We start from the raw sequence: 27,637 nt of genomic DNA on the forward strand, positions 1-27,637 counted from the left end.
CGAATATACTCTTCAAAATCAGAATCTGGATCGGATCATGATTCCAATAATACAAAAGCAAAAGCAGCAGGTTTTTTATTTATATTTCCATTTATTTTTAGATTTTCCAAAACAATATTCGGAACTTGACAGTTAGTATAGTTGTATTGGTGAACACGAGTGCCAACCCGTGAAACATCTCAGTGCGAAACTAACAGCTTTCGGGGTGAACTAGTGCGACACTGAGTGCGAAACTGAGCGAATAAAAAAAAACGTTTTGACAGCAGTTAGTGCGGCACTGGGGTTGAAACTGAACAAAAACAAATTCGCTATAAACAATCAAAGTTGACACGACCAAAGCCCGTGAATCTTCCCATCTTCTGTCTTCCATCTAAGAATCCTTGTCCCTATATATATATATATATATATATATATATATATATATATATATATATATATATATATATATATATATATATATATATATATATATATATATATATATATATTGATTCGCTTTAAGCCGGGTTCAGACGGTGCGAGTAAGCATACGAGTCGGTCTAGTCAGTTACTGCAGTGCAGCTACTCACACCGTGTGAACACATCATGCCAGTTATTGTCATGTGTGATCCGGCGTGCGAGCTACTTCAAAGTTTTTTGAATTTACTCGCACTTGCATGCTTCACAACGTCAAAAACAGAATTTAGCGTTCGAATCAGTGATGCCAAATGTAATGAAATGTCTCTATTTTTAAGATATTTGAAAATATGTGAAGATATTTATAGACTTCAAAATTATTGGAAAAACAAATAAAACCCTCATAGTTTCTAAACGAAATAATTGTTATTTCGTTTTGCACGCTGGCGGGGCACGCTTTCTTTTTGAGATAGTTTTCTTGAGAATCTCTAATATAGAATCATTATCAGATCACAACTTACAAAAAAAAGTATTGTTCTAAGAAACAGAATACATATTCGATTTAAAAAAGTACATTTTCATTCATTATTAAAATTTTTGAAGCGTATTTATTGCACCTGCAAATCGACTATCATTTTCATTTCACAAAATAAATAAAATTAAAAAAAAATCTTTTAGACTACCATTTATAACATCACATCCTTTCGGAATTATCTGAGCTATGGATGTTTTCGAGATTCTAAAAAATATCGACAACAATCCCAACGATATTCCAAAACAAAGGCACATCAATGTCATTTCTAATTTAACTCTTGTAGGTACAGCATCCCTCATGACTGTATCTTGGCGTTGTATTCGTGGAGCAATTAAATCCAACAGTTTTTTCACTTGTTCAGGTGTTATTATCAACACTGCTCTGTAATCTCGGGGATCCTCATCGTAGAGTTCCTTCAATATTGTATTTGTTGCTCCTTTTCTTTGCATCTAATTCCTGGCCCGAATCCTTTTCTCTTTCTGCTTTTTCGGATAGTACCTTCAGTTCAAAGAAATTCAGCACAAAGTATGTATTTTTAAACACGATCAGCGTTTGTTTTGCTATAAAATTGTGTGATGATACATTCAACTGAAAACCTAAGATGAAAACTGCCAATAAAGAAGTCGATTTTGGACCAATCATTTGACAAATTCGGACCTGATTGCTGTTTCTGACTATTTGATGGACATTTGAAAAGTCGCCTGGCATCCCTGGTAAACCCGTGCCGTAGTATCTAGTTTCTCGCCAGCAGCTCACACTGTGTGAACGGACAAGGCGAGTCAACCAATTGTCAAGCGAGTCCACCGGGTCAGTAGCTGCTCATTGTCAAGTCAGCTACTAGCAACGTATAAATGGGCCTTTAGGGTAAATTGCGCCGAGCTTTTCTATCAGTGCACTTTCGATATGTCAAAACATTATTTCATCCGCTGCGGTCGAAAGCTCACACAAAAAAAAGAGATTTGACTTTCCATCAACTGAAAAGTCTTCCTGAATCAACGTGAAGAGTTCGCTGTGTGATTTCATCCGCGAAAAAAGTATGAAAAGCACCCATTTGGGGTAGCAGTGATAATTATCAAATCCACCAAGTGATACACAGTGAATAGCGTTTGTTTGTGTTTGAGGCGAAGTAGCTTCTACGTGGAAAAGAAATTAATATTAGTTCTGAAAAAATCGATCGTGATCTTCCTCTTACTTTTTTTCACCTTACATCAGTCGGCAATTTTGTGCAAAACGCGAGGTTATGTTCGCGCGTTTTCAATGCCCAATTGACAGCTAGGCGTCAAAACAAAAGATAAAAACAGTGCGCTCTGTTGTGACGATTTCGCTAATAAATTATTGGATAGAAAGCAAGTGTTCGGAAAATGTTCGGTGCCAAACCGGGAGGATTTGGGCAAACCAGCGCCGCTGGTGGTTTTGGAACATTTGGTAACAACACGGCAACAGCAAGTCCGTTTGGGCAAACGGGCACTTTCGGTAAGCCAGCCACTACGGGAGCCTTCGGAACCACTCCAGCGTTTGGACAGCAAGCAACACCTTCGCTGTTTGGCCAAACTCAACCCACGGGAGGGCTGTTTGGTGCAAACACCAGTACTGCGCCAGCATTTGGGGCAACGGCGACCACTCAGTCCGGATTTGGAGGTGAGTGACGTCATCAATTGTAAGACGCAATAATACGGAAAAATTCATGTTGATTTGTGTTTTTCAGCATTCGGTCAACCACAACAGCAAACGACATCCCTATTTGGAACGCAAAACAACACCGCACCGAACACGTCTCTTTTCGGGACGAATAATAATAATTCCACTTTCGGAGCTGCTAAACCGGCTGGATTTGGTGGTTTCGGTCAAGCTCCGACTCAAACATCACTGTTCGGACAGGCAAGTACGAGTCAAACCACAACGGGTGGATTCTTTGGACAGAATGCACAGAGTGGAGGGCTGTTTGGAGGACCGAAGACAGCGTTCGGAGCAGCCGCTCCCGTTGGAGGCGCTAATGGAACGGCGGTGGCCAAGTATCAGCAGACTCCCTCTACCGACACGCTAGTGAAGAATGGTCAAACCAACACGGTTCAAACAAAGCAGCATTGCATAACGTTTATGAAAGAGTACGAGAATAAATCGGTCGAAGAGCTTCGGTTTGATGATTATGGAGCAAATCGGAAAGGACCACAGACGGGTGCAACTGCCGGAGGATTTTTCGGGGCAACACCAGCGGCTACGCCGTTCGGTGCACCAGTCTCGCAGCCACAATCACTGTTTGGACAAAATACAACATCTCAGCCGAGCACGGGACTTTTTGGTAGCACGACAAACACTTTCGGACAATCGACGGCTCCGGCATTTGGATCCACACAAAACGCTGGATTTGGTAAACCATTCGGGGCCACAAATGCGAACACCAGTTTTGGTTTCGGACAGACGAACACAAATGCTCTGGGAGGATTGGGGGCGGCAAAAACGGCCTTTGGGGCCGCTAGCACTAGTTTGTTTGGACAAACGGCGGCTCCCGCGACGAATACATTTGGACAGACGTCGACATTCGGAGGATTTGGTACGCAGAATCAGACACCGGCAACAGGAGGGCTGTTCTCGGGAACTGCGACAAGTACGGCACCCGGCACTAGCGGATTCGGAGGATTAGTAGCCCAAACGAGTCAAACTGGGTTCGGATTCGGATCGAACACAGCAACCAATACAACGGGAGGTGGTCTATTCGGAGCTAAACCTGCCAATACCTTTGGAACGCTTGGTAGCAGCTTCGGTCAAAATCCCACATCGACAGCTCCCACGTTTGGAGGTTTTGGTACGAATACAAGCACTGGAGGGACGCTTTTCGGCAGTTCGTTCAACAAACCAGCGGCCCCTAGTTTTGGGCTGAACACAGCCACTTCCACGGGAACATTTGGTGGTGGGTTAAACTTCGGCACAGGATCGGGTTCACTCTTCGGAAATACAGCCAATAAGCCGGGTGGTCTCGGCACCGGGACGGGACTGTTTGGGAACACTTCCACTCTCGGAGGCGGAGGCGCTTTTGGTACACTCGGCACGGGAGGGTTTGGATCGGGGCTGGGCACTAGCGTCGGTCTTGGAACTACCGGTCAGCCAACACAAACCACCGTACCGATTCATCAGCAGATTTTGGCCATGGTAACGTCTCCGTATGGTGATAATCCCATATTCAAAGACATCAAACCCCTCTCGGGAACGTCGGAAGATTCTCTGAAGCCCACCAACCCTTCCGCTCAGAAAGCTATTCTCGAGAGTGGCAATCAGCAGTTTAAAGTTTCCCCCAAAGTCACCGTCGGTGGAGTTAAGGTGAAGCCAGTCAGTGCAGCCACGCTGTCGAAGAAGTCTTTGTTTGAAGGCCTCGAAGAGTACGACAGCACACTGGACGAATCATTCTCCCTGAAGCCGAATGCGAAACGTTTGATCATCAAGCCAAAATCGGCCACTCCGACAATAACTATTCAAAACAGATCGACGCTCGTTTCGCAGGTGCAAGCGAATGAATCCACCGCTGCCGCCGCGAAGGAGGATCAAAACCCAAAAGAAACCTTCCAAAACCAGATACCGGTGAATCAGTTCGAGCCACAGCCGTCATCGTCGGCGTCTTCCAACCAGGAAACCAACCGACGAGTCTCCTGGCTGCAGTCGAACGCCCTGGATAAGGTGCGCCAGAGCAATCGCCTGTCCGAATCAATTCTCGAGAGTACCATCAAAGAGTTCGCCCCCGTCGGCAGTGCTCAATCAACGGCAACCTCGCTGCTGAAAGAGGGTTTGCTCGACTCCAGCTCACCAACCGGTTCGACGACGGGTGCAGCAATCGGGGGTGGCCAACAGCAACCACAACCAGCGGGCGGCGCGGCAAAGAAAGATTCCATCAGCAGCGGCAGCTCACCGATCAACATGAACGATTCGCTGCTGTCGAATCGTTCCTTCCTGAACGAAACGGCAAACGCAACGAGCGGCGTCGATGTGTCTGGGGTTTCTGCAGGCGGCGCGGAACAGGCCGAACCACATCCGACCGGGATAGTGCTCAATAGAGTAGGGTAAGTACGGGGAGATGTTTCTATTCACGAATTTCATGCCAACTCGTCTTAGGAGCTGGCAGCACTATCTCTGATTGTGGTGAAACTTTGTGGGTGTGAAAACATTGGTCATTTCAGCAACTTGAAATCTCAAAAAAAAAGACGGGTGGGTAATGTCGGGGACATAACCGGAGTGACGTAGGACTATACAAAGGGGACAGCTTTTGTTAAATATATATTTTAAATATATTGTTTTATTTTCTTCTCATACGTGAATACCTACCTATCTACCTGAAAAATGGATTAGTTTACTGTTTGCTCTTTATGAATATGTTGATGGTTCTGAAAAGAACCTTTGGTGTTGTGTTTTTGTTATCACTCGATATTCCTATCTTTTTCGGTTAAACCTTCCTGTTTAGCTATTGCGTTTGCCACTCGCCACAGCTTTCACAGTTGGAAAATTTCTTCCCATCCAGCTTGTGACATGTTGTTCAGTGAATTACATTTAATGCGACGTGCCGGAGAAACACTTTGCCATTCACTGAAACTAATTGTTGTCTTGATGAGCGCCGAACCGAAGCTGCTCTGTTCTTGATGCGGGTTTTCTGATTGTCGTGAGCAGCTTTGCAAGCCAACTCGAGCACTCCGACGGCCGAAACTCTATAATCGCTGTTAGGTATACTGGTACTCCGGCACCAATCCGTTCGGCCTAGTTACCCTTGCGGAGCGATCAGTGAATGCGATCAACAGGGAACTGGAGACCTGCACGGTTCGAGTGAGACTTTGCCTTTCCCTTAACTTGTCCTCCTTTGTTACGTCCACGATGCCGATGCCGTACAACCACACGGGTTTACGGTTTGAAAGAAAATAAGATATTTTTTTGCGGTCCGCGTGTTTTTGGATAATGTTTTAGAAAGCATTGAACTGTATTTCCTAAACTCTTTTTTGGAAGGTTTAATGGCCCTGAAAAGCGCCTTGTTTTATGGAATGGTTCCAATTTAGAAAACTTAGTACTCGTGGTTTTGAAAAAAACCATTTCGAACGCCCTAGATGCCGCCTTGTTCTGGATTTGCCACCAAAGCAGTTTGTATAAAGAACAAACTTTTTTCTTCTGCTACCTGATGCCGTTTTGCGATTGCGTTTGCCACTCGCCACTCGCTGTCACTGCCTGTTGTCTTGATGTCCACCGAACCGAGTGTGTTCTGTTCCGAATGCGGGTTTTCTTATCGTCGCGAGTAGCTTTGCCAGCCAACTCGATCACTTCGGCGACCGAAACTATATAACGCCGGCTAGGTGGACTGGTGCACTGGTACTAACGCGCTCGGCCTAGCTACCCTTGCGGGGAACTCCAGATCAACACGGTTCGAGCGGGATTTTGCCTTTCCCTTCACTTTTCCTCCTTTACCATGTCCAGACATGGCTGCTTGGATTGGTTTGTTGATGTGTTGTGATGCGAACCGATGTGGTGTACGCTTTGAATGAGAATGATCGTTACGGAAGGAAGGAAGGAAGATATTGTATTATAGAGACTTTAAACTTTTGCAGTTAATTCGTCTCTAGCCTTGAGAAAGGCCCTTGGAAAACTCTACTCTACTCTACTCCAGCGCTACCACCTCCGCCCTCTTGCCTTGAGAAAGGCACTCGATCCCTCGCCGTCCAGCTCGTCCAGCAACGATGTTGTCCAGTCGGTGTCCACACAAAGAATGATCGTTACGGCAGCGGAGCGGGGATTTTTAAGCTGACTGGCTGGCTCGAGAATTTACGCATGTGTGAGACTGCGACCAATGTTTCGTTAATTTTTTTTCTTTTTCCTTTCCAATCGTGCTTCATTCTATTTCGCTGCTTCTCTGGTTGCCCGTTTTGGTCGGTACGATTTGAGGAGCACAAAATGGACCAATCAAAAATGGGCACATAGTGCATTTTGACAATGCTTGATATTTCACAATTATTCAATTATTTATCTCAAGAGAAATGAAATGTTATTCGTTATGATAGATGCGTAGATATATTTCCTATCAATTTATGCAAAAACCTTTGCGATCTATTGAGAAATGCTCGAGTTGTAAGCGTTCCAAATCTTGCATTTTTTTACTTGTTCAGTGCCTAGATTTCCATTTCACCCCCTATATCTTCCGGTTAGACGTAGTTCTACGTCAAAAAAAAGAATCTACACGACTTTTTGGAAACGACGAAGTTTTTTTTTAATTTTTTTTCTTCAATAACCTCACATAGCCTAACAGAATACAAAACCTTAAAAAATTCGAAAATATGTAAACTTTTCTACAGTATTACTCTTATAAAAGATCACACATTGTGATGTAGGAAAATACCGTTGGATTGAACGTCCTACAGGAACAAAAATGTAGGTTTTGGCCAATGTTTTTGTTTGGCCATTTTTAATTTTATAACATTTTCCAGAAAATGGAAGAACGGAAAAAAAATCCTTAAAGATTGGGGTTTCTGTAACGCCAATAAGCAAAATTACACTAATGGCTTTCGTTAACACATTGCGGACCACTCACGAGTTTTCTCGTGTTTCGCGTTCCGTCTGTTACGGATGGAACACGAAATAACCCGTGTTTTGTCTACACTTGAAGGTTAGATCCTTGGTTTGCCGAGAATCTAACAAGGCCTACTGGTGGCTCGCCTTCGTCTCATACACATCGAAGGAAACGATCTCATTCGTGGAATCCGAACAAATGAAGCGATAAAGTCTGTCCCAAAACGTGCGGTCCTTAATGTGTTAAAAAAATTGTAAGGGGTTGTGTCTAGGACACGACCGCATATTTTCGACGTAGAACTACGCAATTATATTATGCAAGCCACTTGTTTGCCACTTCGAATATTATTTTAGAATGCATCGAATTTTTTGTAATAGATTATGTTCTTCGTTACAAGTAAATTTGATAACCATCCTTTTACGTTTGATATGATGCCTAGGACTACCAAAATATGTTAACGGAAGAATTGTCAAACGATCATTGTATTTTACATTCTCTGAAATTATTGCACATCTCATGTTTACGTAGTCCTCGAACCGCGAAAGTTCATTCACTTCTAGTATCTGAAATGACGATTTTCGCAGGCTTCTCAGTTTAAAAGTACGTTTTAGGGAAACATATTCCGGTCTGCACAACGACAAGCGAGTACAAAAGTACTCAACACCAAAAAATACCCTCGACTTGCATGTACAGTAGAACCCCGATTATCCGCGGAATAATCTGGCTAGGTCACCGCGGATCACGAAAATCGCGAATAATGCAATAAATGACTAAAAAAGAGATGCAAACACAATATTTCAGCATGATAACTATGTTTTATCAATAAAGGAATCATTACACTATCCATCTATAAGGTTGTGTACACCTGAAGTGAAATAATGTGAAAGTCATGACCAAAACAAAAAAGCAAAATCCTACACCTCACTTATAATTTCCGGGAGTCCATAGCATTACTATGGAACCCGCATTCGCGGATAAACCGCTTCGCGGATCATCCGCTCGCGGATAATCGATGTTCCACTGTATTTGCAAAACGGATTCCCCGAGGCCATTGATTTTGAAGTCCGTGTTAGGGAAACGCATTTCGGTGCGAACAAAAATACTCCCATGTATATTTGCAGAGCGGATTTCCACAGATACGTCGATTTTAAAGTCTGTGTTGGGGAAACCGTAAATCGGGCCAATCAAAACTTGGCAGTTAGAGCGTTTAGATAACGCTTCACATTTTACAGTTATTCAATTGTTCATCTCACGAAAAATAATGTTCTATTTATTGTGATAGACGCGTAGAAATATTTATAATTAATTAATGCAAACGACTTTCCGATCTGTTAAGAAATGTTCGAGTTGTAAGCATTCGAAATACGGGTGGGGTTAGCACACAAATCGACAGGACAAATGTATGGAAAAAAAGGAAGTTCTTCCAGTTTTTAAGAATTTAAACCGTTTAGAGATTAGCGAATTGTAGTGTGTAGCATATCAAACAAATCTTAGAGAATTTCCGATTCGATTGGAAAATCATGAGAATTCGTTCACAGTGAAAAAAGTTATTAACGTTAACTTTATTTCATAAAAACGTGACCTGTTTTCTGATTTGGCACCCTTCCTGAAAGACGTAGTTCTACGTCAAAAATATGTTTACAGCTTGGTCGTTAATGCGTTAATAGCCCATACATCGGAAGATAGGCACTTCTACAGGGAAAGAGTTTTTCTAACAAAAACATATAATTTTTTTCTGAGAGATGCCTTTTTTTTGTATATTTTTTTAGATTTCTACATTTAAAAAATTTTATTCTAAAAATTAAATTTCATTTCATTGAAAATAATTTTTTTTCAATTTCTAAATATTCTATCAGTATAATTTTGTTAAATTCGTTTTAATGTTCCTGAATGGAGATTTGAATCATTATTCGGTTGGTTATTGTATTGATTATTTATATATTTTTTTCGGAATTAAGAACAATACATTTTTGAAGAAAAATGATTAATATAAAACAAAATTTTCATCGATGGATAAAATGTAGGAAATTTTTGCTTCCATTAAAAAATAAAATACAGCAAATTGTTTCAAAAAATTCATTCATTCAAAAACAAATAAATTAATCAAAAAACATACACTGAAATAAACATTTTCTTCTCAGAATGCTTTCAGAATTCGAAAAACTTACGTTCTTGAGAAAAATGAATTTTCATTTTCAAAATGTTGGGTAAATCTATTAATTTAGATGTTTCACAACTACATTCTGTACTAATTGTTTTCATCTTTTAAATAGAAGCAACAGAATCCTCCTACGTGGCGTACTTTATGAAGTAGAGCTATTTTAAGCCAACAGAGCTCGAAACAAAAAGAATTTCAATAACTTTGCCATTGTTGAAATTCGAACACATGCGTAGAAGGATATTTTTATCAAATATGTTCATCTAGCATTTTCCAAAATAATTTGCATTTTTGGTAGGCATGATAAGAGGTCGTAAACTATATATGATACCGCTAGGATACCGTTTACCCTACTTAATACCAATTAAAAGTTTCTTAGACAAAAAATGCCCCTGTTGAAGGGACACTACAAAGATTACATAAACATTAAACTATAAAATCCCGCCATAGGTACTTCGTTTCTCATTTTGAATTGATATTTATGAAGAAGTGGTTAGAGGAAACGAGTTGAGAGTAAACAATTTTTGGTCGACATGTACGCAAAGGTAGAGAGCGAACGAATGTGTTTCCTACTACACAATCAACAGAAGCGGTGTGAGATAGATTACATTCACTTGCGAGATGCTATCATGGGCAACGCCGACACCGTCTTTGCTGTCGTCAGGCCAAAACACAATGCATTATCATTACATTACAGCGCGTGTGTTCAAACAAAAATTCTGTGTTCAATACTGTTACCACAAGCATGGATCAGGGTCCATGCGGTGATCTGCAACTTGTATCGCCTTGCGTGGCGGATGACATATGTACAAAGGGGTTTCACCAACGGAACGACCCCAAGCGTGGCCGAATTTCCACTATATCAACAAAGAAATATTGATAATGGCAGACAATCATTCATAAATGTCTACAACAACCGGCTCATTTGAGCGGCTCGATGGCTCTTTTCAAGAACTGGTTTATTCAGATATGTAAATAATGGAAGACGTAAAAAATAAGGTTTAAAACAATAATCAGTACAGAGAATAGTAAAAATATTACTTTACTGAAGGTTTCTTCTGATATATTTCCCTGTTTGCCTTAAACGGTCTCTGGTTCAAAAACTAGGCTACGTAGGACAATTCTGTTGCTTGCATTTGAGAGACAAGAAAATTTTATACAGGATACAGTTGCGAAACTTCCAAATTAGTGTATTTAAGTAACATTTTAGAAGTGAAAAACTTCATAGTATGTGGCTTTTAAAGTGTTACTCTTTATTTTATCAATTTATCATTAGTTTGTCATGTACGTATGATTTTTTTGCGTTATTTAAGTACTTGAAGTACGTTGTCCTAATTCAAACTATTTCCTATATATTTTCAGATATTCTCACAAAAACTTACCATTATAATATAAAATTACCTTTAGCCACAATTTTTGTACGACATTTTTTCACCACTTGCAGGCAAAAGAGATTTTCATTTACATAGAGTACTAATTTGATTTGGGAAAAACAATTTTCATTCATAATTTTAATTTTGAGAGTCGGTTCATTCCTTCTGCAAACCCATATTGTCATGCTCACTCCCCCAATTCGTAATACGAAACTCAATGCCATCAAAGCGAAGAACGAAATTAAACGAACAACTCTCAGATGTCTCCATAGGAGTACCGGGTTAACTAGATTTTCATTATGGTATAAACACATTATAGTATGGAGTTAATCAGATTAGCTTCTGACATATATTATTTACTATTCAATGGCTAAAATAATTTTGTCATTTAGAGGTATTAATACTTATTATTAGAGAAATTTGTTTTGAATATGTACAGTTAGAAGCTAATCAAGTGCTATGATATTAAAATTTAATAATATTCAAAAAATGGAGTTAATCGATTTGGCATATGAAGCATCCAGTTAACTTTCACTTTGACGTTGGCCCATTTCATTTTCTCTTGAAATATGTTATATTTGAACTGAAAAAAAAATCGAACTGTATATAATCGAGTCTAAATTTGTATATAATCGAATCATATATAATCGAGACTGACCTGTATATTAATAGCCCATAAAGAGAAAGAGAGAACTTTTTCATGCTTTCTTAAAAAAAAAATCTTTTTAAGTGCAGTTTTTTTTTAAATTTATTTTCATATTTTTAAATGAAAATTTAATCAATTTCCTCTATTTATTTAATTCTATGACAAACATTTTTTAGGCCATATCGTTTATGAGGAATAATTGGTTGCAAAAAGGGTAGAAAAAACTCAAAATCACAAAAATTTCCAACTCAAAAACTATAGGGCCCCAAACATTCGTCGAAGAATTAATTGTTGAATTTAAAAAAAAAATAAATTAATTTTTCTAAAAGACTTATTTTCTTTTAATAATTTCGAATGGAAATATATTGATCGGTAAAGAAAATTAAAACAATTTCCTACATTTCATTTTTGGACCAAAACTCTGTAGGGCTTATGGTTTTTGTATTAGAAATTTGTGTAAAAAAATTATGGAACAAAACATTCAAGTTGCTTCACTGACCATTTGAGACACACAAAGTGTCACTGTATTCTGAGATGGTGCTGCCACTGGGTAGTTGAGTTAACAAGAAAATCGTCTGTTTTTCGAGCTTGGAACTAACGAGGATTTTCTTTCGCTTTGCAGCTATTATACCATTCCATCCCTGGATGAAATCCTCCAGCTTATGGACGAAGAGGGTCGCTGCGTGGTGTCGAACTTCACCATCGGCCGGAAGGGCTATGGAAACGTGTACTTCAACGAGCCGATCGATGTGGCGAATCTAAACCTGGATGAGATTGTTCATTTCCGCCACAAGGAGGTCATCATCTATCCGGACGACGAAAACAAGCCCCCGGTTGGGGTGGGTTTGAACCGCAAGGCACAGATCACGCTGGATCAGGTTTGGCCCCACGATAAGGCACTGCACGAACCGATTAAAGACCCGAACCGACTGGCGTTGATGGATTACGAAGGGAAGCTGCGGAAGGTTTGCGATAAGCATGATACACGGTTTTTGGAGTACAGGCCGGATACTGGGAGCTGGGTATTCAAGGTGGATCATTTTTCCAAGTATGGATTGAGCGATAGTGATGAGGATGAGGTTCCGGTGGATCCCAAGAAGGTGAAAATGATGACATTTGGGGAGGACGACAAATTGGGTAAGAAAACGGGAGCTATTTCGAAGAATTTGCAAGGCACCACTGCGCAGATAGATCGCGAAAAGATGCTTGTTCAGGATGAGCAGAGCTACTCACTGATAGCGGATGGAAGTTTGGCGCCCACAAGTCCCACTGCTGCATTGGCCATTGGAATGGGCACAGATTCCCATAAATTGCAGCTGATGAAGGCTTCGTTTTTCGTGGATGATGACTTCGATCGCAGATCGGTTTTCTCCGAAATGACTGACGGAGGAAGGGACAGTCCCGATCAGACCGTCCCTAACAAGCCCTATGGGGGTCTCGGAAGAACCCTCACAAGCACCCTCTATCTTAGAAACGACGCCACCAAAATCATAGAATCCCGCTCCGAAACACTGGATGATAGCTTTGCGGCCCCTCCAAAGCTGTTCTCCACTTCAACCAGCAAAAACTTGTACGAACAGATTCAACAGCAAAAACGCCTAGACACCACAACCGACATTCCGCGTCCAATGGGTCCGCGATCGCTTCCACTGGTGATCAAACCAAAAGTGGAACTGGTCCATTCGCGAGATATTGTTCTTCCCATGGCACAGTCTATCCTGGCACGTTTTCTGGACAACAAATCCGATCTTGCCTTCTTCCATGGTCGCAAATTTCGAGTCGGCTGGAGTTTCCCATCGGTTCTGGTTCAACTAAACACCGCGGAAAACTGTTCCCAACTGAAGAAGGACGCAGTTCTGCATATTAGCGATATGCATCGCTTTTTCAACGGTCGCTCCGACAAGGATTACTCCCCAACCGCACTGCAGATGATGCAAATTCGATCGTCGGCGGAGATAGTCGACTTCCGAAAATCCGTCGAAGATCACCTGAAAATTCAACTCAAACACGACGAGGTGCAGAAGGTGGAAAATAGCGAATGCCCTTATTTCGTCGCAGCTGGAGGACACACGGCCCTGGCCGACCATCTCGAGATGGCAAAACTGATCGCCAATGGTGGCAGCTTCGAGGCGCTTTGTGTGGAAATATGGTCCCTGTGCGATGCCCTCTGGGGCGACCGTGAAGAGCTGGAAGACGTCGAAGAAAGTGCCCACTTGAGTACAATGTTCCGGCGAGATCTGTTCTCCGAATGGTTGGAACGGGTTGTCACCGAGCGATCGGCTCAAGACGGAACAGCAGCGCTGAAGGGGAAGAAACAGGAGTATCTGGATCGGCTGCTGGAGCTGATTTGTACCCACAAAGTGCTCAACGCTTGCGAACTTGCTTTCGAGAACGATGACATTAACCTATCGATGCTGTTGGCTCAAATCTCCGGAGGACCCACGATTCGTCAGTTGATTCAACATCAGCTCAGTTCCTGGCAGGATGTCGAAGCTGACAAATTCATTGACGCCCGGCGCTTGAAGGTATTTATGCTGATCGCCGGTATACCGTTGCTCTCTTCCAGCCATGGCACTCTAAATGTATTCGAGAAGTTGGACTGGTTAAAATCTCTCGCTTTACACCTGTGGTATCTGTGCTCGTCCACCGCCTCCATTACGGACGCTCTGGTGAATTACGAAAAATCCTTCCAATCGGATGAATTCTTCGCACTCCCTCCGACACCGGCATACACTTCACGCATCCGAATGAGCAGCCCCAAACCGATCCAGGATATCCGCTTTCATCTACTCAAACTCTACTCCAAACGGTCGCACCCACTGGAAGCTCTGCTGAATCCCGCAACCCACACGCCGGATCCGCTGGACTTCCGTCTCTCGTGGTTCCTGTTGCAGATCCTCGAGACGCTCGGCTATCGCCACTGTTCCGAGCTGTCGCGCAGCCAGTTGCATGTATCCTTCGCTAATCAGCTCGAAAATCACGACATGTGGCACTGGGCCATCTATGTGCTGCTGCATCTGAACGACGCCTCCCGGCGGGAGATCACAATCCAGGCTGTACTCTATCGGCACATCCAGCTCTCGGGAGACGATGACTATCTCGAGCGGGAGCAATTTGTGGTCGGTGAGCTTGGCATTCCCGAGCAGTGGATCTTCTGGGCGAAAGCGGTGCGAGCGGGTGCGCAATTTGATCATCACCAGCAGGCCAAGTTTCTGCTCAAAGCCAAGCAATGGTCACAGGCACACGAGGTGATCATGGAGCATATTGCCGCGGACTGTGTTATTAACGGTGGGCGGAGTATTTTGACAAATTAATCGAGCTCTTTAATTAACTCTTGTTTTCTGCTTACAGATAACATCCCTTACTTGAAGTCGCTGCTGACGGAATTCGAGGATGTGAAACAAATTTCCAACTGGTTCATCAAGGGGCAGATTTTGAGTGACTTCATCGAGCTTAATGAGAAGGTCAGTTTTTCATTGCAACGCGCGAAAAATTCTTATTCCTTATATGAGTCCGTGTCAAACTGTTAAGCGGTAAACACAACTTTATTGTGCGCTCTTGTACCTGAACAAAATTAACAAAAAAAAAGTGAGATAGAAATCGAGGGGTTGTATCCGAGACACGACCGCTTAGCACGTAGGTCTACGCATTCTTTTTTTTTTTTAATTTGTTGGTTTATCATTTCGGATATTATTTGCGAATACGAAAGTCGAAAGTTCATAAATAACTCTTTAGTTAAAAGTTCCGGGGACCCTGAAAAGGTTTAATGGCTTGCGTGGTTTTGTAGAATCATTTCGAGAAGCAACGATTCGTTTTTTGCCTTTGCGAGAACAGTACACTAATTGGGCATAGGTCGCAATTTGTTTCTTTATACCAATGCACGCATTGCACTGAGTATTTAACGAAAAGCATCTTCCGTGCATCGCAATTCAACAAGCATCAAACAACCGACCTTTGTTGTTTCGGGGACAGAAAGATTCTGAGAATCCTCAGATTCTCAGAGGAGATGCAATACTTATACGCTAGCGACAGCTTACTTACTTCGCAAATATTCTCTTTTCGGTATCCCCCTTCGTTGTTTCTATCCTTCTTCTTTTCCTTTATTTACGGAGATTTTAAATCCGTAAAATTAAATCGATTCATGTGCGTCCAACTGTTTCTATTATAGCGGCTGCATAAGTTGCTCGTTATTGATAGCTCTTTTCGGGAAAGCACACAAATCGACAGAACAAATGTATGGGGAAATGGGAATGCTTCCTATTTTCATCAATTTAAACCATATACAGACCATGTATATGGTTTAAATTGTAATGTATAGCATATCAAACAAATCTCAGAAAATTTCCGATTCGATTGGTATGCAAACCGTTAAAATCCGTTCGCAGCAAAAATAATTATTAACTTTCTGATTTCAGCAATTCCAAATGAAATCATCCTTAAAATGCAGATTTTAAAAACCTGTATTTTTGATTCCAATGAAAGTGTGTATTCCGTTTGGGTTGGAAGAAATATGAGTTTTTCACAGCAATTGGAAATTTTTTGACTCAAGCGTAACTTTTGAAAAGGGCGTATCGATTTGAGTAAGAGAAATCTTTGATAATTTATATCTCAAAAAATATGAGTCGTACCGATATAGTGTGTTAGAAAGAGTTATAGAGTATTGTTGGCTTAATTTGAAAAAAAAATACACTGAGAAGAAAAATTAGTACTCTTTTTTTATTTACAAAATAAAATTTTAATTTGCGATATTTTTTTCAAATTTTTCATATAAAATAGAAGTTATGTAGAAAATTTATATAATGGGCCCAAGATGGTAAAACTATTTTTGACAAACTTTGTGGAACATCGAATTTTTAGGAATTTTCGAAACCTCGAGTTTTTGTATGTTATCAGTCATTTTTAATCACAAATTATGAATCCTGATGTTATTTAAAACAAAAAAAGGTAATTATCAATCTCCTTCTAAATGTAGCCATTCTCGAGATATTTAAAAAAAATTGTAATTTATTGTATTTTTAATAGTAAATAGGCCCTTTAAATATGTTTGTCGTGTTATACCACCATGTTCATGAGATTTTATGAATTCGCTCAAAATTACCAACAACTTTTCCAAGTACTCGTTATGGTAAAGACATATGTTTAGGAGTTACGTTACGAAACATTCGAAGACATATGGGTTAATATAAAACGTAACGAAACTAAAAAATCTTTTTTATCTTAATACAAACTTCAATCAATCAAAAAAATTGTTGGAAATTATAAGAAAATTCATAAAATTTCATGAACATGACGGTATAGCACGACAAACATATTAAAAGAGATTATTTACCATAAAAAAGATTATAAATTAGAAATATTTTTTTAAATATCTCGAGAATGGTTGCATTTAGAAGAAGATTGATGATAACCTTTTTAGTTTTAAATCACATCAGAATTCATAATTTGTGGCTAAGAATGATTGCTATCATACAAAATTTCGAAGTTTCGAAAATTCCTAAAAATTCGATGTTCCACAAATTTCGTCAAAAATAGTTTTACCATCTTGGGCCCATTTTTTAAATTTTCTACATGACTTCTAGTTTATATGAAAAAAATGGAAAAAAATATAAAGAAATACATATTTTTTTATATCGCAAATTAAAACTTTAATTTGTAAATAAAAAAAAGAGTACTAATTTTTCTTATCAGTTTATATTTTTATCAAATTAAGCCAACAATACTCTATAACTCTTTCTAACACATTATTTCGGTACGACTCATATTTTTGGAGATATAAATTATCAAAGATTTCTCTTGCTCAAATCGATACGCCCTTTTCAAAAGTTACGCTTGAGTCAAAAAATGAACCATGATGATGTATTTGGAAAAGTTGTTGGAAATTATAAGCGAATTCATGAAATTTCATGAACATGACGGTATAACACGACAAACATATTAAAAGGGATTATTTACTATAAAAAGACAATAAATTAGAGACATTTTTTTTAAATATTTCGAAAATGGCTACATTTAGAAGGAGATTGATAATAACCTTTTTTGTTTCAAATCACATCAGAATTCATAATTTGTGGCTAAAAATGATTGTTAACATACAAAAGTTCGAAGTTTCGAAAATTCCCAAAAATTCGATGTTTAACAAATTTTTTTTTTCTCAGTGTACATTTTTTTCATATTCAACCATCAATACTCTATAATTCTTTCTAAGACACTATTTCGGTACGACTCATAGTTTTTGTGATATTAATTATCAAAGATTTCTCTTACTCAAATCGATACGCCCTTTTCAAAAGTTACGCTTCAGTCAAAAAATTCCCAATTGCTGTGGAAAATTCATATTTCATCTAACCCAAACCGAATACACACTTTCATTCGAATAAAAAATACTCATGTTTTGTCATTTGTCGATTTCATTTGGAATTACTCATTTGGCACCCTTAATGTAAGACGTAGTCCTACGTCAAAAACGATCCATTCTGGGTAAACCAGCAAAAGGTCGTGTCGCGACCGTCGCGAGTTGGGGTTCACCCTTGGGTGGTCCTGTTGCTACGATGATTCGCAGAAGTTATGATAAATCTAAAGTGAGCATAACCATTCTACTCCTGGCAATCTATTGACGCCACACGAACAACAATATCTGGGCAACAATGTTCAACACTCCTCGGGTGATCAACGCAAATATCGTGAATTGCAGTCATCTTCCCTGACTTCCCTGGAACTGCAATCAACCTGATACGGAAGCAAACATACCAACGCTTAACACTTTCGACATTCTCACTATGGACGACGACTCACAAGATGCTGCTGTTGGCGGCGATTTTGCCGATGCTGGAGGTGCTACTACTGGAGATAAGAAAAATGAAAAAAATGAACCACATCCGAACACAAAAGTTCGCTGCCCGCCTATTATTGTGTATAACAAAACCGTGGCAGAATTAAATTCAACAGGAAACCAGGAAACTACACATTAAGACTGGGCAGGGAAAGAATCCAGATTGAAACGAAATGTATACAGAGTTTCGCTACTGTTTTCAATGCGCTAAAATAAAGCGATACCAGATTTTACACACATGGTACAAGTGATACAACACCCATCGAAGTCGTTCTCTACGGATTACATAAATTCGAGCTAAAAGAAATTAAAGAGGCATTGAAAAATAATTCAATCACACCACTAGATGTCAAAATGTTATATACTTCCAATAGAGAAGAGAATGCGCTGTACCTTCTAACTTTCACGAAGGGAGTTACCAAAACGCTCTTCAACGTGATCGTTGGTTGGCGTTTTTACAATCGTAAGAATACGGATGCTGTACAATGTTACAGATGCCAGCAGTTTGGACATGGGATGAGAAACTGCAACCTTGAAGCCAAATGTGTGAAGTGTGGTGAATTGCACCTAACCTCCGAATGCAAATTACCAAAACGTTCCTTCTAACAACAGATAATAAGCCACGGGAAAAAATCTGTTGTGCCAATTGCAAACAAAATCACACTGCCAACTACAAAGGATGTCCACAAAGAAGACAGTACATCAAAGCTCTCCATAAGCGCAGAGAACAACTGGCAAATAAAACCATGACACATACCCGAGCACGAACGTTTAACTCATCTTCCGTCCAACAGAACTACAACATCACTGACGTTCTCAAATCTACCACTTCTACTGATGTTGATACTCAACATGTCATGCCTCTTCACTGCCAGCGAGTTCCTGAGCCTGGCAAAAAAAATGTTCGAACGTCTCTCTGCTTGTCGTTCCAAAGCAATACAATACGCAGCTCTGTCCGAGCTCATGATTAAGTATGTATACAATGTTCAATAGAAGCTGCCTGAAAGTACTAACTTGGAACAGTCGTATGATTCGAAACAAATCAACTTAATTTTTCGAATTCCTGGAAAGATACGATGTAGATATAGCAATAGTAACGGAGACGTGGCTAACTTCAAAAATCTCGATCTTCAACAAGCAATTCACCTGTGTGAGGGTCGACCGAAATAACGAAGATACCAACCGTGAATGAGGAGTGGCAGTGGGGCTGATTCTGATGCGCGAATGAGAAGTGACAGCTCGGAAAAATTGCCTCACTCAATTCCCGAAGGCGACTGTGGTGAGATTTTCACCTTGAATGAACTCTCATGAACACTCACTCAATTCTCGTAGACGATTGCAGTGGAAAAACATGCCATTTTGTGACTTTTGAAGTCGTATCCTCATTTGTTATCGACTAGTACCAGCAATGGTAGCCAAAAATAGGATTAGGCACTTCCAAAGGATTTGAACGATCTCTAATAATACGCCGTTCCAAACGGGCAATAGCTACTCCAGATTCAAAGATGAATTCATCATCTACTTTGTGAAAATTTTCGGAAAAAATAGGCAATTTCGAATGCAATCCAGTTAAAATGTGAATTTTGAAATAATTTATATTTATTATTAACATATAGTCAGTTCAAGTATTTGGTATGCTATTACTAATGACAAGAATATACATCTTCTGCAGCCGCTATAACGCGGTACAAAATTAAAATGTATATTTACAATAGTTGTGACACTAACTGATACGAAAAACTCAATTCAGCATACCGTTTCCTTTCTCCAAAAACACAAATCAGACTCTCAAAAATTACGAATAGCTACTTAAGTAGTTAAAAACCGTATATGTTTAATCAACTTCTTCCATGTGTGAGACACCCTCGGTGTCATCCACTAGTGGATGAGCATCTTCATCAGTAGTTGCGGCTGGAGTATCATCTGTGCTCATAGCTTCGTCCTTATCGATTCCAAGACCCAGCTTGACCATCAGGTAGATGCGAGATGCGTGCACACCGGGCTCATCCAGTGAGAATCCAGACGATAACAGCGCAGTTTCGGACAGTAGAATCACAAGATCCTTGACAGCTCTATAATTTTTATCGGCTCATTACCTATGGACAAAATTTAGATTTTAAATTTATTTAGATGCGATAATAAATATATCTCACCTTGATGGCTTTTATGTGAGGCGACTATAAAATTAATGTTCACTGCAATGTTATAAAGAACCTTCCGATAAACTTTTAGCGTAATTATTACGGAATCAGCACCGGACACTAAGTCAAAAAACGAATGTGGAATCAAAACACGGATACGAAATCACATTATCATGCCGTTCGGGTCGGGGGGATTTTTCGTCAGAGAAATTTCCTTCGACTTTGCACTGTGGTCACGCGTATTCTAGAGCTTGCCCCTCGGATTACATTCAAGGCATGTTGGCTTAAGAAATCTCAACTAAGTATTAAATGGAGGCGATCTGGCGTAGTGGTAACATCCATGCCTCTCACGCTGAAGGTCACGAGTTCAATTCTCACTCCCGACATTCTTCCAAAAATGGAAGTAAAAGTGACGAACCAGCCAAATGAGTTGAAAGTCACTATAATACAGATATAAAAAAAAAAAAAAAAAACTAAGTATTAATGAATGACGCTAGTTAATGCATACGTTGAGACGGCAAAAGTTCCACAGGGAACGTTAACGCCATTCAAGAAGAAGAAGACTATGCAAAAACAGATTTGAAAAATGTATTTTTGTATTATCCCAGTGATATTATTTTTCATCAATTATAATAAGAGGAAAACATTTATAAAGATGAACGAAATTATTTCCGGTACATATTTGCAACAAGGAATGAAAATTTTTAAAATAAAAAACAGGAAGTGGGTTATATCTATGGTATAACCGCAAGGGTGACGTAGGACTATCGTTGATTTAGAGATCATTTGTTTGAAGTTGAATCTGAATTCGTTCTGAATGAATGAATATTTGGGGGACTTCGAAAACGAGAGTGTTACGTTGGAGGCACAAGGTTTTATGCATCCAATATTGGATACGGAAATATGATGGGGAAGAATAATTTTCAGAAGCTTTCCTGTTAATTGCGATTGATTGAAAAATCACAAAACCAAATGTATTTGATTGCAGTGTTATATGGATAGAAACATTAGAATAAACTATTTCGCATCAATGTATTTTTCAATTCCCAGGGGAACTGGCAGAGTATTTTTCAGCAACGATTAATTCTTTTCAGATTTTCCTCGATACTCGAAGTCCACCAGTGGTTAATACTAACTCGATAACCACCTGTTAGTAGCATTTGATTAAAAAATATTTGGTCGCAGTGTTACATGGATAGAAAACATTAAAATAAACACTTTCACATGAATGTATTTTTCGATTCCCAGGGGAACTGGCAGATTATTTTTCAGCAATGATTAGATCTTTCCGAAATTTTCTCGATGCTGAATGGCATTCAAACGAAAATATTCCTTTCAGTTTGGTCTGTAAAAAACTTTTCTGAACTCTAATCCATCAAATTTGGAGCCCTGAAAAGGGCTGTTGATTATATGCTAAGCTAATATAGCACGCTCTCCTCGGATACGATGGGCCAGCTGGATGTCCTTGGGCATGATGTGACGCGTTTTGCATGGATAGCACACAAATTGGTATCTTCGAATAGGCCTCCTGCGGTGTCATAACCGCGGAACTTTGGAAGCGCAAGTCGGTTTTGAAGTCCTGAGCAATTCCACGAACCAAATGCTGCAAAGGTAGTAAATCCCACCCTTATTATATTCGTAGCTTACTCTGAGAGAGAAACGAATAACATCGAAGTAAGTATACAGTAAGCTTATATAATAAAGAGGGTGGGGTTTACATTCTGGACTTTTATGGCTTATAATAAGATGCTTCCTTTGCTTTCGTTCATTTCTTACTCTACTCTCGCACCGTGAGGACTCGTTTGTGTGGGACCAAGCACACAGCTCGTTAGTTTTTCGGTGGTAAGGCACCACGAAAGCAGCTCGGATAAGTGCACCAGCCGCGGGGAGTGTGACCACATCGCTATCGACCGGGAACTTTGCGTGAAATTCGTCGCTATCAGAAGTCGACCGAATTGCTGATCCGCAATCTCCCTTTGCAGCATTTGATTCTTGGAATTGCTCAGGACTTCAAAACCGACTTGCGCTTCCAAAGTTCCGCGGTTATGACACCGCAGGAGGCCTATTCGAAGATACCAATTTGTGTGCTATCCATGCAAAACGCGTCACATCATGCCCAAGAACATCCAGCTGGCCCATCGTATCCGAGGAGAGCGTGCTATTAGCTTAGCATATAATCAACGGCTCTTTTCAGGGCTCCAAATTTGATGGATAAGAGTTCTGAAAAGTTTTTTGCAGGTCGAACTGAAATGAGCATTTAGCGAAAATCGTGGTGTCAATGATAATTCGATACCGATAGGAGCCATGGATATGGATTTGATAATGAAGAATATGAAATACATGAAATTATGTAGTGAATATTTCCTCATATCGAAGAAATCATTTTGATGAAACTGCATTATAAAATTATTTGTGTACGAATGCCGCAATCGATAGTCGACTCTAATTTGCGCTGGGTAATTTCCTCGGAGGACTCGATTCCTCCTTTGAGCAATAATAATCTCTTTCTGGCAAAACGAAGTGCTATGAATCACATTATTCGAAAGATAAAATAAAGATGTCTTCTGCCAATTTCCTTCAACCTCCAAACATCTCTTTCTCTCGTTTGTCGTTTTTGCGTTCGCTAATCCTTTCTCACAACGCCCATTTTTCGTTTGAGAAATTGTTGAGTAAACATCGTTTGCCAGTGCGCGTAGAGCGGGAAATCCTACGTTCTTACGTTGATCGCACTTGATTGAAAAATCCAAAACGAAATGTATTTGGTCGCAGCATTATATGAGTAGGAAGCAAATAATTACTCGAAAATTACATGATTTTGGCGATGTGAAAATTTTTCCGTTTTTCATGTTATGCATCCAATATTGGATACGAAAATTATCTACTGATGGGGAAAAAGCTTTCCTGTCAATTGCGATTGATTGAAAAATCACAAAACCAAATGTATTTGGTTGCAGTGTTGTATGGATAGAAAACATTAAAATAAACTCTTTCGCATGAATATATCTTTCAATTCTCAGGGGAACTGGTAGATTATTTTTCAGCAACGATGATAGCAACGAGAGTTCCGCGCGTGTATGTGTGTGTGTGGCGACTGCTCCGATGTTTCAAGCGGAACCGTGACATCACTCTCCTCCTGATGGATTCCCTTCTGGCCTAAGGTGTACAAACAGGCTCTTGGTAACACCGTTTATCAGCGCTTTCATGATAAACGAAGTTAGCTTCATCACAACAGCGACAACATGCTACAATCGCTGTTCAATTATAACTGAGTGGGTTTACGAGCGGCGCTCGCTTATATACCGATTGGTGATTTCAATAGCCTGTTTTGAAAGCAATTTTAAGGCTATTGAAACAAGTTTTTGGATGAAAAAGTAACAAGTATATAACGCGTAGACATTTTATCTTTCGAATGAAGTGTTTATCATACAATTTAGTTCAGTTGTTTAGGAGCTATTAACGCTCAAAACCGAGATGAGAACCGAGAGACCGATCTCCGGCGTAACGCTTTCGTTTTCGAAACTTTGATTTTACACCCCGGTATAGAAATGAAAGACGTAGTCCTACGTCAAATATATATATATATATATATATATATATATATATATATATATATATATATATATATATATATATATATATATATATATATATATATATATATATATATATATATATATATATATATATATATATATATATATATATATATATATATATATATATATATATATATATATATATATATATATATATATATATATATATATATATATATATATATATATATTCATGAAACACATTGAATTCATAGAGCCTTTGACATATATTTCAATGAACACTGCACCATTTGTAATTCATTGGTTATTTTACTCCGAAATGAACCTCTCATGTCAGGGCAATCGCCTTCGGCGATACGGTGACCTGGGTCATGTGACTTTGAGGAGTTCATTGCTGTCACATTCCATTCGCGCGGGAGAATCAGGCCCAGTATTCGTACGCAATGGTTTACGATTCTTCCAGATGGATCTACAAACCTCCACCATAGAACCACTAGTAGTAACAATCACGGATACGGATACTTCTCCGGGCACAGAATTGCTGCATATTTCCCGGGATCCGGTAACAATACTGTCCTCAAGCGCTTCAAAAAAGTGATAAGAACCCTCACTCGTTATGTTGAACATTTCTTCGTCATAGGTGATCTAAATGCCCAGCACCGATCGTGGACCTGCTGTAAGACAAATGGAGCTGGTCGTTTGCTGTACAATGTATGTGAAAACTATAATTTCTATATCCATCATCCACAAAAATTCACGCGGGTTCCACAAGGTTGTCCATCTACATTAGACTTGGTACTATCCAAAAATCTAATCAGCATGATCCTACCGGAAGTATTCGAAGAACTATCATCAGATCATTTCCCAGTATTATTTACTATAAATGCAGAATCTATACAATACAGAAACTATGTCGGGCTGACTGGAGATTGTACTCCAGCTTCCTTCATCGGAACCTGAATGTCACATCTCTCATCAGCAACCTGAACTTAACACAAACAATCGATGACGCTGTAAATGTTTTCACTAGGTCACTTGCGGATGCTGAAAATATTTCTGTTCCTCTTGTTACGCGATCAGCTCAAAAACGAGAGCTCCCTGAATATATAAAGCAGCTGATACGGTTAAGAAATTCCCGCCTTCGCCATTATGGTGGCACTAGATACCCTTTTTTCAGAACAATCTTTGAGGAACTGAACCACAAGATTCGAGAAGAAATTGCTTCCTACAAATATCTGTAGTTCGGTACTTCGGTACAACAATACGAAATTTAACCAATAGTAGCGAAAAATTTTGGAAAATCAGCAAACATCTGCGAAACACCGAGAAGTACCAGTCTCCCCTGCGCTGTGACGACCAATTGTTAGTGTCAAATCCTGCAAAAGCTAATGTATTGGCAAAAACATTTGCTAACTCGCACATGAATGCTGTAATCGGTGAAACTGCAAAATTGTCAACGCCTGTCTGAAGCATGTGTACTTCCCGAGCGCATGGAAAAATGCGGATAGTTGTAGCTATCCCAAACCAAAAAAAACATCACGTTACCGAACAACTACCGGCCCATAAGCCTACTATGCAGTCTCAGCAAAATTTATTAACGTATAGTATTGAAACGCCTTAGCAGTCATCTCGACGCGCCGGAAATTATTCCAAATGAACAGTTTGGCTTCAGACATGGAGATTCAACGTGTCAACAACGACTGCGTGTGATCAACAACATTTGAGGACGATTTGCGGCCTCAAATCCTACAGGAATGGTTCTGTAGATGTCGAGAAAGCATACGACTCGGTCTGGAAGGCGGCTATAGTGCATAAACTTCACAGGCCCAACTGTCCTATATACCTGATCAAAATCATACAATCCTTCATCACAAATAGAAGCTTTCATATGTCTGTAAAAGGCTCACTCTCTGAAAGACACAACATCCCCTTTGGAATACCGCAAGGATCAGTTCTCAGTCCAACGGTGTACAATGTTTACACTAGTGACATTGCGATGATAGATGGAGTCAACTACGTATTCTTCGCCGACGACACTGGATTTCTTGTCACAGATGATGATCCGACTATTGTGACTACCAAGTTCCAACACGCCCAGGACGCACTTGATGAGTACCAACGCCGGTGGCGAATTAAGATAAACCCGAGTAAAACCCAAACTATCTTCTTCACAAGAGGACGTGCTCCACATCGCCTTCCTTCATCCATGATAAAAGTCTGCGGAACGCCAATCCCGTAGAAGAAAGAAGTGACATATCTTGGTCTAACACTAGACCAAAAATTGCTATTCCATGAACACACCAACAAAAGTATCAGAAAGTCTAATGTGCTGATCAAATCTTTATATCCGGTCATCAACCGAAGAGCGACGTTACAGACAGCCAACAAGTTACTACTATTCAAATGTACATTTCGTCCAGTTCTTACAACGCTCCCGTGTGGCATTACTGTGCCGATGCTAGGTCTATCTCCATTCTTCTCTACGGATGACCTTCACGACATCGCAGAACTAGAAAGTATCCAATGCTTTATTAACAGGATGGCATCTACTTTCAGATTATCTTGTACAACTTCTGCTTATCCGCTTAGCTTAGCATTATATCCTTAGTTCTATGATATTAGTATAAGTAGGTTACACGCTTTTGACTCCTAGGGTTTTTTTTTGATAATATTTTTTCCCTTATGAAGCTTAGAGCTATAGACGACGCTCGTAGCGAAAGGGTTGATGTAAAAGTATTGAACTCAATAAAGGAATATTATTTTTCCTTTTTTTTCACACAGTTCGACCTGATCCGGGACGCGATCGACGACGAGGTGGCCGAGGCTCGACTGGAGGAACTCAAGCCCAAACTGTCCGATCTGTGCTCGGTGATCAAGATGTTCCCCTGTCCGACGCCGAAGCATCGGCTCTGCCAGAGCGAAATCGCCCAGCGGTTGGCGTATCTGATCCGTTCGTTCTTCGCCCAGGATCCGCGCATCAACAGCTGTGCGTTGATGCGGAACGCACTCGAGAAGCTACCGCTGCCCCAGGAGTACGCACTCGAGGAACTGCGACATATGCTGAGCGCGTTCCTCGACGAGGATCTACGGAAGCAGCAATGAGTGAGTGTTTAGAGCAAAATTATGATGTTATTTTAATCGTAATGGTGGAATAAAAAGACACTCTAGAGTAGATTGGGGTACACATTCTCTCGTAGGCAAATTCCAAGATAATGACAGCTGTGTCCTACGCGGCGTGGAAGTGAACACATATCACATTCAAATAAGTAGCGTCCCTAGCTTGTTAAAAAATGTTATTATTATTGGTTCATCAAATGGAACACTTTTATCTAACCGTGTTCTCCGAGATAATTATATTAAAAAAATATGTGTCAGCAAAGCGTGTGGAATGAATCATGCTAATTCTGTATGTTTGAAAATAAAATAATTTAACGTATTGATAGGTACATCGCAATTGGACTTGAGGTAATTTT

The 27,637-nt window shown here is 39.9% G+C and overlaps 1 protein-coding gene across 1 annotated transcript; it reads left to right on the plus strand.

The window, feature by feature from the left end:
* Positions 1-1,852: 1,852 nt before the first annotated feature.
* On the plus strand, positions 1,853-27,618 carry LOC129771671 (nuclear pore complex protein Nup98-Nup96). Its single transcript, XM_055775574.1, has 5 exons — positions 1,853-2,569; positions 2,637-4,980; positions 12,260-14,925; positions 14,989-15,101; positions 26,946-27,618. Exons 1-5 carry the CDS (start codon positions 2,293-2,295, stop codon positions 27,264-27,266), a joined length of 5,721 nt encoding a protein of 1,906 aa, XP_055631549.1. The 5' UTR covers positions 1,853-2,292; the 3' UTR covers positions 27,267-27,618.
* Positions 27,619-27,637: the final 19 nt, after the last annotated feature.

This window comes from Toxorhynchites rutilus, chromosome 1 (genome assembly GCF_029784135.1).
Source record: "Toxorhynchites rutilus septentrionalis strain SRP chromosome 1, ASM2978413v1, whole genome shotgun sequence".
In the NCBI taxonomy this organism is placed as follows: Eukaryota; Metazoa; Arthropoda; class Insecta; order Diptera; family Culicidae; genus Toxorhynchites; species Toxorhynchites rutilus.

What these genes read in the sequence shown, in the direction of transcription:
- LOC129771671 (XM_055775574.1), top strand. Translation starts at nt 2,293, where the DNA reads ATGTTCGGTGCCAAACCGGGAGGATTTGGGCAAACCAGCGCCGCTGGT. An exon ending in ATAGTGCTCAATAGAGTAGG is followed by an intron (nt 4,981 to 12,259) that starts GTAAGTACGGGG and finishes TTCGCTTTGCAG; the next exon opens with CTATTATACCATTCCATCCC. An exon ending in TCATCGAGCTTAATGAGAAG is followed by an intron (nt 15,102 to 26,945) that starts GTCAGTTTTTCA and finishes TTTTTCACACAG; the next exon opens with TTCGACCTGATCCGGGACGC.